General features: G+C 47.8%; 1 protein-coding gene across 2 annotated transcripts in view; it reads left to right on the forward strand.

Annotated features, from left to right (window-relative positions):
* The window catches only part of LOC128890556 (latrophilin Cirl-like), a 446,697-nt gene that overhangs the window by 382,160 nt on the left and 48,697 nt on the right, over positions 1–15,840 (forward strand). For both annotated transcript variants that reach the window (XM_054149140.1, XM_054149141.1), the window contains one exon: positions 13,339–13,525. In XM_054149140.1, coding sequence (XP_054005115.1) covers positions 13,339–13,525 — 187 coding nt within the window. The remainder of the gene's footprint in view (positions 1–13,338; positions 13,526–15,840) is intronic.

A 15,840-nucleotide genomic window follows, 5' to 3' on the forward strand; every position in this document is an offset into this window, starting at 1 on the left:
ATTGATCGGAGGATTTAACAACAGAGTATACATATACGTTACCAGTCTTCTTTCTATAGAGGGATCCATCCTATTTTGTCTACAAAAACTCGTCGTATTCGAAAAAACGAGTAGAAACAATCCTCCAAGACAAAACATCGACAGTGTTGTCTTTGGGTGTTCCTTCCTCCCTGTGCATTCGCGAATCGATACGGTTCCTTGGCTTACGTTCAAACGAGAAATAAGAAAACATCGATATTCGGAGACTCCTCCGAAGGCCAACCGGAAGACAGAGGCTAATTAAACAACATTCCTCATCCACGGAGCGGGAAGCAACAGTTCGATGCTAATGAAAAGTAACGAAGAATTTTGTAATTACCAGCTATAGTGACCTTTGAACAAAGAGCCGCCGTGCAGACGTAGGCTCTTTGAGAAGGAATATTAAAATCCTAATGCGGACGTAAATACCTCTCTCTATCAATCCATTTGGGGTGCTCGCTCCATACGAGATAACCGTGGGAGAAATTTTCGCAACGCAGTAACAGTGGCGCTTATGCGGGCCAAGGCAAGGTGGAAATGAGGGTTCCATCTGAAGGCATGATTGATTAACCCATTTGCCTCTAACATCCTGTGAGACACGTGGTAAGGAATTCGAGTCGAACATGAAAAGTACGAGTCAGACACGTCGTACAAATATGCATAAAGGATTTTATACCTGTCTATATGGCAGGTCTCAAAATAAATCGTTGGGCAAGGGTTTAAATTAGAGAAGGGTTTAATTAATAAATTCGGTACTTCTTTACACGTGAGAAACGTGAATAACCGTAGAATACACGTATATCCGTGTAATATGGGCACAGATATCTACGCGATTTATCTACGCGGATTTCTACACGACTTTACGTGTTACACGCGTATACGCATAAATGGGGGCTCTAGTTAAAATACTCAAAAAATAACAAAAGAAAGTATTATTCGTCATTTTCCAACAAAATTAATTTTTTCCAACATCCCTCTACTTTTGGAAACCAGAGTATTCGAGAAGATCAAGTCGTGGAACATCGATTTTGCGGGTCCTTTTTGACCCAGATCTCGAGACAGATATCATCTCCGTCCGCAGAGATAATCTCGACGCATCGTCACGGTTGAAATTCTCCCGTCTGGCCCACCCCCGCGCTGGATGGAAAAGAATATCCGATAAATCCGTCCTAGGCTGTACTTGCCGACGTCTCCGATGTCAAAGCTTTCGAGTGGAGTGCGCTCGTCGTCGCGGTGGGAGGGTTAAGCTCGCCATGTGTGTACACGCGTAAGTACGCGAGCGTAAAAGAAGCGACGGCCAGATGTGGCCGGAGGGAAAGAGATGGAGGGAAAATAGAGAAAGAGAGAGAAAGAGAGAGAAAGAAAAGAGACGGGAAACAAAACTGGGGGTTGCGCGTTGGGGTTTCCAGGTGTGCGATCCGAGTGTGCGCTCGTGTACCGACACGGGGATCAACGTAACGAGACCTGCCACGCACGCCCACCGACGCAGATCCCATTTAATGAAGTATACCTCGCAATTATGTCGTCCGTGATAGCCGCGGAGATGTGCATTAAAGCAGTGCTTCCCAACCCCTTTTACAACGGGCCACCCTTAGGACAGAGTGACGTTTGTTAAATTTCAGTTTTAGGGATACACTTGCGATTATGTGTTTGGACACAACAAATTATTTTTCTCGAGGGAGTTACTCGCAACTCGTTGTCTAAAGTTCCTGAGGACGGTTGATTTGCTCTTGATGTATCATTGGACGAGGGTGTTTAGCAATTTATAATAAACTCTTCCACATCACACCTGTTGCAACAGTTTAGAATGAGGATCTTCTACAAACAAAGTAGATCGGGCAGTACATCCCTTCCTACGAATCTATGCTTTAAATATTATGAAGGTGCTCGAGCATTAGAGCTAGCTTTGGTAATTACACGTAACCTGTTGGGAAGCACTGCATTACACTGTTTCTTTCCTTTTTCTGGTCTGGGATTCGTCGTCGTCCGATTAGCGGATCCTCTTCGTCTGTCTGCAACTTCGTGGGATCCCCTCGCGAGGAGACTGCACGCTGGAGTATCTGAATTAATCAAGATGCGCGTATATATACGCGCGGTGGGGTGATTTTTTCCCGCGTACAATCGTCCTTTTGTTCCAGCCCGGTCTGGGAAATTTATGAGAGCCGCTCTCCTTTTCCGCCACCATCTCCCTTCGCCCAGGTTCTCTAGCGCATCCCTTTTGTCCCTGGAAATTAATTCGTAATGCCGTTACCTTTGCGTGAAAATGCCCGCTTCCGATGCGCGCTGGCGAAGAATTTTAATAACGTTTAACGGAGACTTCTCAGTCATGCTCGGTGTTTGCGATTGATAAGATAGTGGTAGAGTTCAGTGTGAGTACATATGCGCAAACTACTGATAAATCACTGTGCAATCATTTAGCACGTTACTACTAGAAGCACCGAAGTAAATCGATGTCGAACAGTGATCATTGTACAAATAAGGACGATAAAATACGATTTCTAAATATAAAAGTAGTCTCGTATATCGCTTGATCTTTTTCTCTTGAACTGAATCGCCCATGAAAATATTGAATTCAAGACCAGGACGAAATAACAATAACAGGAGATATTTCCCCGATGCTATCGTGGTCCCTTTTTGCACCCGGATATTCGTGTCGTTGGGAAAGAAATATGGCGTCGTATTTTCCGCCGTTTGCCGGCGAAATTAGAAAAATCCCGTCACCCGTGGGGGCTCTCGTGTCACGCGATGTCCAGTTTCCATTAAAAAACCAGGATCGTTCCTCTGCCTTGTGACGGCACTCGTAGGCACCGAAACAACGCTTTGCATACAAAGCATATTTCCCCGTGCCCGGTATCCATGGCCGTTACATGATTCCGCTCAAAGGCTGCCAATTACAACCTCGTAAACGGTCGCTAGAGGCGTTGGCGATTCCTGATTTCGCGGATAGCGAACCGCGCTCGAAAATTGCCGATACCCTCAAAACTCGCCCACGTCAACCCTTTACGTGCTTAATAAAACCGTGAAATAGGATTCGAGCAATTACTGCTTTCTCTTGATTGCAAATTAATCGTCGAAAAGTGATGGTTTGTTACTGATATTAGAAACTGGTAGTTGCATCTGTGAAATGGAAATTAACCTTGGTATATTGTTTGTAACAAGTAATCGTATCACTAGAGTCTAAAACACTTGATCCTAGTCATCTACCATGTAGACCATCCTATCTATTTCTGGCCCATATGTGATGCATTTCATCCTACTCATTCGTCGTAGGCCAGATTAAAGGGTTATAAATACAGCCAGGGATGGATATCCAAAGGGAGGGATTAAAATCATGATAAAGCGGACAGAGAAGAATCCAGAGTGCGAAAGAGAAAAAAGCGTCTACCGACGACAACGGCATTCCGCGAAATGTCATTTCCATCGCATCGGTCATCGATCAAGCGACGCTCGGAGAGTACGGTAACTGATATCGACAGGGTTGGACGACGGTGCCGACGTCCGCGATGAGTGACGTCTCGCGACCGGCGTCCGTCCCCTATTCGAAATTCTTTTTTTTTACCCCAGTCCCTCGTTTGGAAACGACAGTAACGATTTTTCGTTTCTCTCCGATGCTTCGTTCCTGTGTCCAGGTTCCTCTCCCTCCCTCTCCTCCTCGCACCCTGGGACCGTTTACACGCGACCGCCCGTGTTACCTGTCATGTAAGCGAAATCGAATTTGACGTTGTAAAATGCGGGCCATGGCGATTATTAGCAAAATGGGAGCCGTGTAAAGGATGTACCCTTGAAAGCGTCGGTGCTCCTCTCCGCTTTGAATGAGGCGACGAATACTAACCGAGCCTGGAACCCGCTGGAATTTGCGCATCGATTACTCGAACATGATGCATAAACGGTGCGTTAGCGTAGGCAACGTTGAAATCATTTGCGACGTGTGCTAATTTGTTTCTTATATAAGTGGAAAGTTGCTTGACTTCCTTCCTTTGAAAGATTCTGACAGCACATCGACTCAACCTTGTCACAAGTTCGTTGGATGACCACGAGAAGCTCGTCTTAAAAATGTTGAGCGTTGATCCGTCGTTGCCTCAGGGTCATGCGTCGCTCCACATATCCGCCAATAATTTCTGTTCGTGTAATTGGATCGGCATTCCGTGCACAGCGGGGGCACAGTGAAAATATTATGAATGGGAGTTGTATGAAACGTGATCGCTAAATAAGCCAGATAAGAGGCGTGTCTCGTGTTACCCAGCGCTATCTTGAATGACGTCATCGCGAATCGCGAAAACTACGCGATAGGGATGTATACTACGGTTTCTTATTTCCGGCTGCTGCATCTGTCCGGGTAAACGATCCGACCAGCCTGGCAAGAACAATGCCAGTCAGAAGACGATCGTCGAAGGGCTGTCCCAACGCTCGTGTTCGCTCTATCGAGAATCGAACTCGTCGACGTCCTCTGCCGTCTCGACAGCTGTGAACCACGTCCACGTGCTGTTCCAAGTGTGAAATTGCGATTGAATCGCGTTGACTCTCGAGGGAAGAGAGGCAAATTAACGAAGACTTCATAAGTATCGTTCCATTACTCGCGGAACGTAATTACGCGTCGCGTTTAATTGCGTGTCTTCGGAGCAGGTAGGCTGCTAGTGGATAGACTTTTCGAATATTTCTGCGAGCTGGGGGTAATTAAGCGACGTATCGTTACCGGGAAATTTAATATAGCGACGGTGACGATCCCGATCGAAACGCTAACGGTTACCGAATCGAAACGTTAGGCAGATGAATGGCAAACGAGTGGGATTGGTTGTTAAATGCCTTTTATTTTCATCATGTTTGGTCAGACCTAAGTGGCTCCTGCACAATCGATTCATCTGTTAGGATTCGTCGAAGAACAGTCGGTTACTTGACTGAAATGGGACGATACCCCGTTATGCATGATTCGCACACGTCTCATGAAACTTTGCAAGGAATCTTGCTCATCTCGTAATTAAGAGCTAAGGTCATCCTCCCACCGCTAAACTATCAGAAGTCAAAAGACAGACGTCTGAACAAGCTTCTGTGTGTTAGTTTCGCCTATCGATACCTTAGAGTAAAAAACTGGTAGATCAAGGGTGTACGTACTGAAGATGAGACTCGAAGTAGCGATATTCGCACACCATAACGCACCGTTAATTATTTTTCTGTCGGTGGTTGGTGGGGTGGTTTTGCTACCATCCTGGAAAAATGTTTTCCCTTCCACGTATCGACGCGCGAGAAGCGTCCGGCGAGCCCACGCTGCGGCGAGAGCAAAATAAAAAAGTTGGAAAAAAAAGAGAATAGCGAGCGGCCGGTTCTCGTGACTATCGATCGAGAGCAACATTATAGAGACGCGTGTTCGGCGTCGGTGCGCCGGACTCAAACGCTCGACCATGCATCTTCTGGGCTCGGCGTGCTGCCAGAAATAGACGAGGGTTACCTGATCACACAGATTTCAATATCTCGAACTCCTTCAGAACTTTTTCACCCGCTCGCGACCGGACCCCTCTCCTTATCGCGGAGCAATTAGTATTCAGAAGAAGGTAGGTTAGCAAGACCTATTAGCAAGAAGTATGCTTTCTTTTTTTGTTAGTTTTACCTATTAACAAGTGGTATCGACGAAAGACAAAGTTCAGAAGACGGAGACGAACTCTCCTCTAGCTCTGCGCATCACGCTAATCCCACAACAGACACCCTTCATTCCTTTGCTGTAACCCCATCACGAAAAGCATCCATTCACGCACGGCCAGGAGTTGCGCAACAAAGGATGGGAACGCGGAGGCTGTCCACGGCGCGGCGAGAGGAAAATAAAAATCTCCCACGGCCGGTTCTCGTGGCGATCGATCGAGAGCAACATTATAGAGACGCGAGTTCGGCGTCGTTACGCCGGGCTCGTTCGGTTGGCCATGCATCTTTGGGCTCGGCGAGCTGCACACAGTTGCTGCGCTCCGTGAAGCGCTCCCGGGACGCATAAATCAAAGTCCTCCGCGGAGACTCGCCTCGGTTTCCGTTCTTCGTTCGCATTCGTCTCGGTCCCTCCTCCGTGACTCCCGTTCCTGATCTCTCTTCCTCCGATTCGGCCCGTGTCTCTCCCACTAAGCCATCCTTCGCTCCTTCGGACGTTCCTTCGCGAGCGTGTCGGCGGGATTTCTAATTCAAGCTAATCCTTTTTCGACGCTCTAATTACATTATCAATTCACCGTGGAAGGACCTGGGGCCCGTCCGATACCCCTGCGTGCCGGCGCGTCTGGGCGTGTGTACGTGAGATACGCGGATACGCTCGGTGCATCGGCATTTACATGGTCGGCCTGTTGCGCGTCGCGGTCTCGTCGCGCTCGACTGATTTATGGCGGCCGAATAAATTATAAGGAGCAGATAGAAAAGAGCGTCGACCGGCTTTGGAAGCCGGTGTCAGCAATTATCTGCCGTTTCTCTGCTCTCCTCTGGGCGATCGATTATCTCGCCCCGGACGAAATTTCGCGTCGAATCGAATTTTCGTGCCACGGCCAGACGCACCTCGTGTCCGCCACGCTTTGCTCCTCTTTTGGCTGGGACGATGTCGCGTGTTTTGGGGAAACGTGCACTGGATGGGATGGTAACAGGATGGTTGGGACTGCATTACTGTTCTGGAATAGTGCTCGGAAACAGGAGACAGTTCTTCGATGAGTCAGTGTCGATATCTATCGAAATGATGCGTTTGATGCAATTTGTATACTTCAAGCTTAGAAATTCCCACTTTTTCTCATAGTCAAGGCTAGATGTACTCACAACTACGTCTACAAGATAGAACTAGGCAGGATAAAAGTCGAACTATGCATTGTGTCGAAGAAAGGATTCAGGGTAGATAACAAGAAGACTCCATCATCCAGGAACCCTTTCCCCTAGATTTTTCCTTCTTCAAAAACTGTATGTACCACCAAAACAACTAATCCAGCAAACCTGAAAACCAGCCATTTCAAATGTTCGGCCAACAAAGGTGGTCCATCCAAGGGGGTGGCGCGACCAAATGCGTTCACGGGCAACAATGGCCGCACAGTGTTTCAACGAGGCATCACCCACGGCGAGTGTATATACCGTGGTAAAGGTTTCGAGGTCTAGACCGCATCAGGCTGACGACATCCCGCTGTTAGGTCGGCCCTTTCATGTCGGCCGCCGCGGCAGCGGGAGGCACGGCTCGCTGGACCTCCGATATATTATTACCTGAAGTCATTAATGGTAAACTGCAATTCTCCTCTTTTCCCTTCACGCGTCGTCCACGGAATGCCCAACGAAAGACAGAGATGAGAGGCACGCTGGACCAGTCCCGTGTCTCGCGTTGCCAGCCGGACGAATCTGGAATTAATCGAGAAATATCGAATGGTTTATTGGCGATACGTTCGGGTTGCCCGTGTGATGGAGCAGAGCGGATAATTAATTATTCCCCTCTGGGAGACGCTAATACGCGGGTACTTGGAATTTATTCTTCCATTTCCCTCCTCTCTATCTTTCTTTATCTCTGGACGATAAGCTGGCGCATTCATGGCCGAGAGAACGATGCGATATTTAATTGTGCGGATTCGTTCCCGCGCCAGGTGTGCGTTGTCGATGCACCACGTTTGACCTATTCCTTGACTCCCGTGTTGGTTATTTATCGTTTCGCGCTCGTTCCAGGCTCGCCTCGAACGCTATTTTTGATACCGTCGACGCGTGGGCGGATGAATCGCGGAGATTAAACATGGATCGGACCGTCGGCGATCGTTGCGATGCCCATCGACGTTCGACGAATTATTCACGGGCGCACGAAGTCCGTTTCAGCGTGGCTCGCGTTCCGACCGCGTTAATAATCCATTGGGGAGGAAAAGAGGTCTTACGTGCTCCACACACGCCGGCTGAAAACGAAAGACTGGCTGAATCAAAATGGTCCGTGTTGAATTGTCGGTGATTACCTCAGAATCGCTGGGTCGATGACCCTTCGACGCTGTGAATGAAAATTTGAACATGTTTGCTCTCATTGGATCTGGCTCATGGATTCTTTGTTATTCCTTTCCTAATTTCAGTGAAGGGTTTTCCAAAAGGACCATCAAGACTTTGTTTTTGATTAAAACATAAATGGTAGGAGTTGCTCCATCCAGAGCACCTAAATTTGTCGACCTCGAGTCCTTCCTTTCCCAGCTTCTCGACGAAGTACATAAATCTCGTAGGCGATCGAATGACTCGAAACACAGATACTCGGGGTTTCTGGCTCGAAACTTAGTCCCAGGAGAAAGATGTTGTCGGTATTCAAGCACTTTTTACCCCATCGTTCATTGCGTGTGCGTGTACCCGCGCGCAAGGGAACCGATGCACAGGAGAAGCTTCCTCGCAGAGACCTGGACGCACACCCACGCGAAGAGCAGCTTTTCGCGAAGTCGATGGCAAGTTTGATACCTGTTGTGCTTCGGAAAGCCGCACTTAGAATCCCTGGGCAGAGTTGGGGCAGCACATTGACCGCACGAAATCCTCCAGCGTTCTCACCTTTGAGCAACGAGAAGGGGTGGCAACACCGCTTCTAGTCAGTTATCCTCTCAATATCAGATAAAAAGATTCCAACTGCTCGTTTACTCTAAAAAGTTCCCAACTACATTTTATTCCGCTTTTAAATATTTCTCTATCGCGTCAACGTATCAAACAGGACATTTGCTATGTTGAAAATGAACCTCGCTGACCGAAACACAGAAAACTTCGCTTCATGGTTTCGCGGTGCACCGAGACCGTAAACGACGCGACGCGTCGATTCTTACATCTCGCGCGACCCTTCGCCTTTCAGTCGACAGGGAAGGCGATATATCAGGAGTCAGCAATTTCGTTTTACATATTTTTCCACGAACGAGGCGCGACGGTGTCGTTACACCTTCGGGTCTCGTCAGCGTCGTCATTTTCGCCAGATGCAGCGGGGCATTGCAGCGCCGGAGAGTGCACTCGTTAAAAACTTTTCGCTGCATTCATTCGAATGCACTTCGTCAAAGTGCGATACGAGGGTCAGACGAGGGAACTCCGGCGGAAAGATGGGAGACTTCCGTGTCGCTCGACGCCGGTACGACTACCCAAGTTATCGCTGCGTCGTCATTATCCTTCCTGTTCGCGTTTCCAACCATTTTTTTTCAAGACAGTCGACGCGACGAATTTTTACGCGAAACGCGGGAGAAAAAAAAACGGACAGAGACTCGACGCGCGCCAAAGTGCACTTCAATTTCGCACGCGAATCGCATAGAGACTCCCCTTTCGCGTTTCGCTCCGCATCTGCGACCGACACGTAAACAACAACCGGGTACAATGGCCACAGGAAATCCGTTAAGCGAAAACAACCATTGATCTCGTTTCTTCCTCTCGGTATCAAAAAGATTCGCGATTAATTAACGGGTACCCTTTGATGTTTTAAACGGTACTTCCAGCGACGCTCGATAGCGAGACTCGTCTTTCATCGGCTGTTCCAGAAGGTTACGGGGTGAAAGAACGCGTGGAATCTACAGCTATCGGGACAACGCAAATGCGCATTGCGTTAATTGGTGGAGATACTGGGTTACACGAGTGTTGGGGGGGGGGGGGGTTAGATATCTGATTTCAGGAGGAACTCGAGGGTTTTTGCGAATGGGGTAGTGGTTACAGGTGTATCATGACACTGATGATTAACCGAGTTGTCGGCTGGTACCTTACTGAAAGGGAGATGTTAAAGGTGCACGACTTCGTCAGGGATCGCTGACTTGGATTATCTCTTACTTCGCAGAAGACATGTCTTTAAATTGCGTCTATACTTCATCCGACACGGAAGTGTTCTGGAATGATATTGCAGGGGTTCCAAGGTTGGCCTTTAGAGCAATAACGAAGACAGTAAGAAAAAGAAGGTCAACGATTGTTAATTTAACGGCTTGACGAAACCACGAAACATATGATCTTTTAGTGATTGATTAAAATTATAAAGTGTAAAGCGCAGGGGGGAACGAACGGGGTGAATAAGAAAAAATTCTAGAGTGTCGCGGCCACAAAGGCGGTAGAAGTGGCAAGAGTCACTCGGTTCAGCAGAGAGAAAGCTACTGGCAGAGCGTGCTCCCTTACGTCAGCTTGAACGCAGTCTTTTTTCCATCATGCTAGCATCAGAGGTGCATCGAGAGAATGCACCGGTTGCACGATGCAGCTGCGCGCGACACATGGGAGCTGTTAGGACCGAACTTTGCTCAATCTCCCTGATAGCATTATACGAATCAGAGGGTATTTGTGCGTTATTTCAATCTCACGTGGTAAATTCCGATCGGATATTCTACTGGTATTTAAAAAATCTGTAGGTGAAGTCATTCATTGTTGAAGTAGAGTACTAATTCATTCGCGAGTGTATAGATCCACAGATGTTATTTCTGGTTTGAAATATAAAACAAAATCTATGCAATAGAGACTTTATCGCAACTACGAGAAGAAATCATTCGAAAATACAAATACATTTTCCTTCATAAAAATAAAATACTGCGTGCCTCTAACTTACTCGATCAGCGCCCTATTCGTTCGAGTATTCGAATCGTACTCGTCGAATATTTGATTCGCTCGCACGTCGATACCCCATGTTCCATCTCACGGTGTATGCTGATCGAGTTACGATGGCGCCGTATATCGATTACCTGCCGCTCACGGTGTTATCGAGACACGCTTAATTAACGGCGAACAAACTGCAGGATGGATTATAAGCGGTGCAGGGTTAATCGCGACGCGGCGAGGAAAAGGGAAGCGACGAAAAATGGTCCCTCCCAAACCTACAAAAACCACTGTTTCTTTGGTCTCCTTTCCGATGCCTTCCATCGAGAAAGCCATTCTTCCGTGGCCGACGATTTTGTTCCCGTTTGAGATGAATACTTTGAGATCCTTTACGGTAGTGGAAAGAAGTCTTCCGGACACCGTAAAATCGGCATTTCTCCGTGCTGGTGTACCAACAGTCGCGTTTTTTACGATCATTCTTTTATGGGCTCTCGATGAATCCAGCGTCGAGGTTACCCTTTGTCGACCGTCGTTTTTCGGTTCGCGATTCTGAAGGGGAAGGAATGCAACAATTAACTCGTTCCTAGTACAATGTATAATGGTAACGAACATAAGTTTTCCACCGACTTGGATTAAAAGATTCTACTCTCCCTAAGTAATCAGTCGTTAATGTAAAATACTTTGTTTGTAAGGGTCTCTACCGACCTCGAGTCACTCGATAGATACGTTTAATTATCAGTACTATTTCTTATTTCTGTAATTCTTGATGCAACAATCGGTTTCATTTGCCGAATATATTTCCTTCTGGGAGAAGGTCGAACCGACTTTTGGAACCTGAGTGTCTACAATCTAAAACCGGCGGAGCAAGAAAATACCGCTATTAGATGATCCTATTACCAGCGATAAAAATCTTTCGCGAGGACGCTGTATTTTAGCTGAAAAGAAATCCTCCGTCGACGAGTCGTTCGCGGTAAGTCCTAACAGCGCTCTAAAATGGCATTGTGGCGCGTCGGTACGGAACTAATGAACTCACGACGGGGCTTTCACGGACAGAGTTATTACAGCTCCCCTCCCTGGCTATAGAGTTCCTCTCGTCTTTGCCTCCGTGGTCGTCTTCTGGTCCGTTCCTCGGAGTACTTCTCGCCGCCTCTTCCTTCCTTAAGACGTACACCGCCAGAGCCTCTTCGTCACCGACCCGGACACCGTGGCTGACCGGTATTATGGCAGATCTATCCCTCCTCCGTTTAAATAAGCCTGGACCTAGTTTTACGATCCCTTCTTCTGGCTGTTACTCTTCTTAGCAGCTCTTTTTATCTCATTCCACCAGCCGTGCTTTACGGTTGTGCGTTTTTACGACTGTGCGAGCATGTTGGCGAGTCGCAATTGTTGCCGATCGTCGACGAGTGACGACGTATCGGATCCTACAAAGGTCGAAATATGTCGAGGTCTGCGTTTCTTGTTGCCACGAGTTCCAAGCATATTATTCCTCAATTACTTTTGCATAAGTTGAATAATTAGCTAAATAAAACTCGTAGGTTTTGAGTCTTCCTTGGTGTAACATATTTAAGAATCAAAACGAAATTTAGATACAGGCGTTTTACAAAAAAGGTGCGAGTGACGCGGTCTATAATTTCTACGACGACTGAAAATACATAGAGCCATTTCGCAAAAATCTAAGAGCATACAACAGAAAAATATTATTATCTCTTAAATGGTTAAACTGTTCAAATTTGAAATGATTCTCTTTATACCTTTTACTTACCGTCAAATCTCGCGGACGATCGTTCCACCTCGTCGACGCTCCCTCCGCCAGGATTCAAATGAGATTCTTAAGAAACCTCCCCTCGCCACTCCAGCCATTTTCGCGGCCATTAAACCGGGCGTCGCGTCAACGGAGGAGAAGGTCGCGTTCCGGAAGACTGAGGTCGTAGAGCGAGCTCCGAGCGTCGAGGAGAAGGCGACCTCGTCGTGGAAAGTCGCGCGGCCGTGAATCCGCTAATTTGCTTTAGAAAGAAACCGCCTGGCGGCGGATTTTCCACGGGATAAATCCACCTGGTAGAAGGTAGAGGTAGGAGGAGGATAGGGATCGACAAAGGCAGAGTCGAGGCGGCTATCTCTGCCCTCCTTTCAGTCACTCCCGTGAACCGGAGAGCAACACAGCCAAGCCTCTCTCGACGACGTCTCATTGTTCGCCACCCCTGTATACGCCGCTGTCCTTTATCTTAATTCCATTACACTTCGCGACGCGGCCTGCCAACTGCGACCTGGTAATGCATCCCCTTGACTCTGGCCAAACGACAACCCCCGAACCCCTCCTGGCCACCCTCTCTCCGCTCGTCACTGTAATTTCGTGCGAGCTACTTTGACGTGTCCTTGACTCGCGCTTGGAAACCCCGACCCTTACCACCCCGTCGCCAGCCGGGTCCTTATTCAGTCGCGGTAATTCAAAACCCCCTCCTCGGAAGTCCATCGCTAACGGTGACGCGGCGCGCCTACGGTGTTGTTTCTTTGCGGGCTTGGTAGTCGTGACTCTGGTATTTTGTTCGTTTTCCCATTGTTCGACGATCGCCGCGACTAATTAGCCTTTCATGCCCGCGGAGCTTCGCGACGAAATAAAATATCGCGCTCCGGGCGCTCCCCTCTCGAACATCTGGGGCCACTTGCGTTTCAAAGGTGTTCGCGTTCTTGGGGTAAGGCGTAAACTTGTGGGTTGGTTTTGATGGAGGAAGTCTGAAACATTTGAATTTATAATTTTGATGGTTTGTATGTGGATACCTGATATCGATGAAAAACGTATACAGTCTCCTGTTTCTCTAACAAGCCCCGTTTTTGTTCCAGAGAGGTACGACACCGCGTACGCCTGCGAGGGCAAAACATTGCTGATCGAGTGCGGCGAGGGAAAGTTGATCCATCTCATCAGGGCGAACTACGGGAGGTACTCCATAACGATATGCAACGAGCACGGGAACACCGACTGGAGCGTCAACTGCATGTCGCCCAAGTCCTACCGTGTGCTGAACAACGAGTAAGTTTTTCGATCGACATCCTTGCATCCCCCACAGCACACACAAGTGGTCTTTGACAATTGCCCCTCCCATCCTCAACCCTGTGTTTCATGAATCGCGTCGAGAAGTCGAGGTTCCTGTGACTCGAATCCTAGGACAGCGTTGGGCGTAATGCATGATCGATGGATTACGTAAATCACGGATTTGCGATTGTGAATTACAAGTGCAGTTTACACAATTGCTCGCTACAATTAACGCGACAATTGCGAATGACAAATCGCGGATATAATAGGTGTCTGTTGCGGAAGCTTCGCAGGTCTGCGTTAGGCCTGTAAAGTCGCTACAACCGACGCTTATTAAATAGCGAATGACGATTTCAATAACGATCACTGCCCAACACTGATCCTGCGGAACAAGAAAAGATGATAAAAGAGAGGCAAAGCATTTCTGGAATACGGGAGGATGAGAAATCGTAACGCGCGGACATTTTCTATCGTTAATGAGTCGAACCGGCACCAATTAAAGGAGACGTCCGATCCGATCGAGCGTGGATCGCGCTTGTCACTCGGTCCTAAGGTTATCGAGCGATCCGACTTTCCACGTGGATCGGTATCTACCCAGTCGAAGCTTTTACGACCGTTCCATTCGAGATATCCAGCATGACACCTGGAGCCTGCGCTTCGGTCCCTCGCGGTAACGAGAAACGCTTCCTGAACCTTTGGCGCGTGTATATCGATCATAGTCTTTCGATGACCTTGGACGGGGGTCTGATCTGCGCGGTCTATCGCCGCTGATCTCGGTCCGATATATCTCCCCGCAGAAACGATCGAGCGCCGCGATGGCCGCGAGTGAAAAATTATTAACCGTCGAGTATGCGGAAATTCGACTCGCGGATTTCGCAGCGAAGAAATGGCGTGCGGTCGGTAGCCTAACCGCGAAAGCGTTTCCCTCGAATGGATCGTCGGAACATCGCTTCGATTTACTTACTTATATCGTGCGTGTTCAAGAAAAAAATTCCAGACGTTTTTAGAAGCGTAGTGCTTTCATTTCGTACGATTTGATGAAAGATTAGGGGATACTAACTCGAATCGGACGTTTCCTCCAAAACTAGAATAGCGATCCTTAGAGGAGACAAGGAATTTGAACCTCGATATTCTTCCACGCGATCTCCTTGCTCCCTTACCCCTGTCCCTACCACGGAAATGGAGCAAAGAGCACGGAGTCGAGATCGCATGGAAATAAACGATGAGAAAGTGAGGGGACGAGGATGTGTCTGGAGGAGGAAGGAAAATGAGGAAAGAGTGGACGGCTTCATATGGTCCGGCGAACTGGCCAATTGCTTGACCATTGAAGAGCGTATTTCGCGGCGGATCAGAACGATAGGAAGAATCGCAAACTCAGCGATCGCTTCTCTATCCCGGTCCCCGCGAACATCCACTCTATTTCCTTTGGGCTCCGTGTCTTGCGTTCCTCCAAGTCACACGTACACACGCTTCTACGAATACAGATACACACACACACACACACACACACACACACAAAAGCACACACAAGCATGTATGAAACGTTCGCGTTACCATCGCGCGTATCTTCGCGCGCGTCACTCCGATCCCACACCCCCACGAGATCCCTCGTCCCGAGACACCCAATCTGACGAAATGTCCTGTGGATTTCTGATTCTATTTTTTCTTTATTTCGTCCTGTTCTTTCCATCCCCACGTTTGTTTCGTTTGTTTGGTCTTCGTCATCGAACGTATCGCGACTATCGAGGATCAGTGTCTGTCGATACGAGTGCTCGAATCGAGAGGGACTTGGAAACGTAATGGAAACTAGCGGTGTTGAGGAAGTAGGCTTTGGTAGAAATAAATAAATGCTCTTTGTAACGGAGACGAATTTATTTTTTTATCAGTAGGACTGTTATTCGTGTATATCGATGTTTCGTTATTCACTGGTATCGTCACTGCTAGTACATTTTGTGCAAAATTATGAAAGTTAAATGATTTCTACCAATCGTGATCTTTCTATATTTCGATTACAATTTAACAAAATTTTTGAAATTTCTAAAAGTCCATTTAACACCAAGACAGTTTTATTTCCGAACCTCTGCTTGGCTGAAGTTGGAGAAAAGAGAGAGAATATGGAGAGAGGAGAATGACACGGAATTTTCGCGATCGGTCGCGTTTCGTCGTGATTAATAGCCAGCCGACGGAAATTGGTTTCGTTCCGAACGTAGCGACGACGATAAGACGCTCGACGTTGGCGGTGTGAATAATTGGGAAAGATAATCGCGATGACGAGTCGAAATCTGGCCCGTTGGAATGATCGTTCTCGTGGA

Source organism: Hylaeus anthracinus, unplaced genomic scaffold (assembly GCF_026225885.1).
Source record: "Hylaeus anthracinus isolate JK02 unplaced genomic scaffold, UHH_iyHylAnth1.0_haploid 12001, whole genome shotgun sequence".
Classification (NCBI taxonomy): Eukaryota; Metazoa; Arthropoda; class Insecta; order Hymenoptera; family Colletidae; genus Hylaeus; species Hylaeus anthracinus.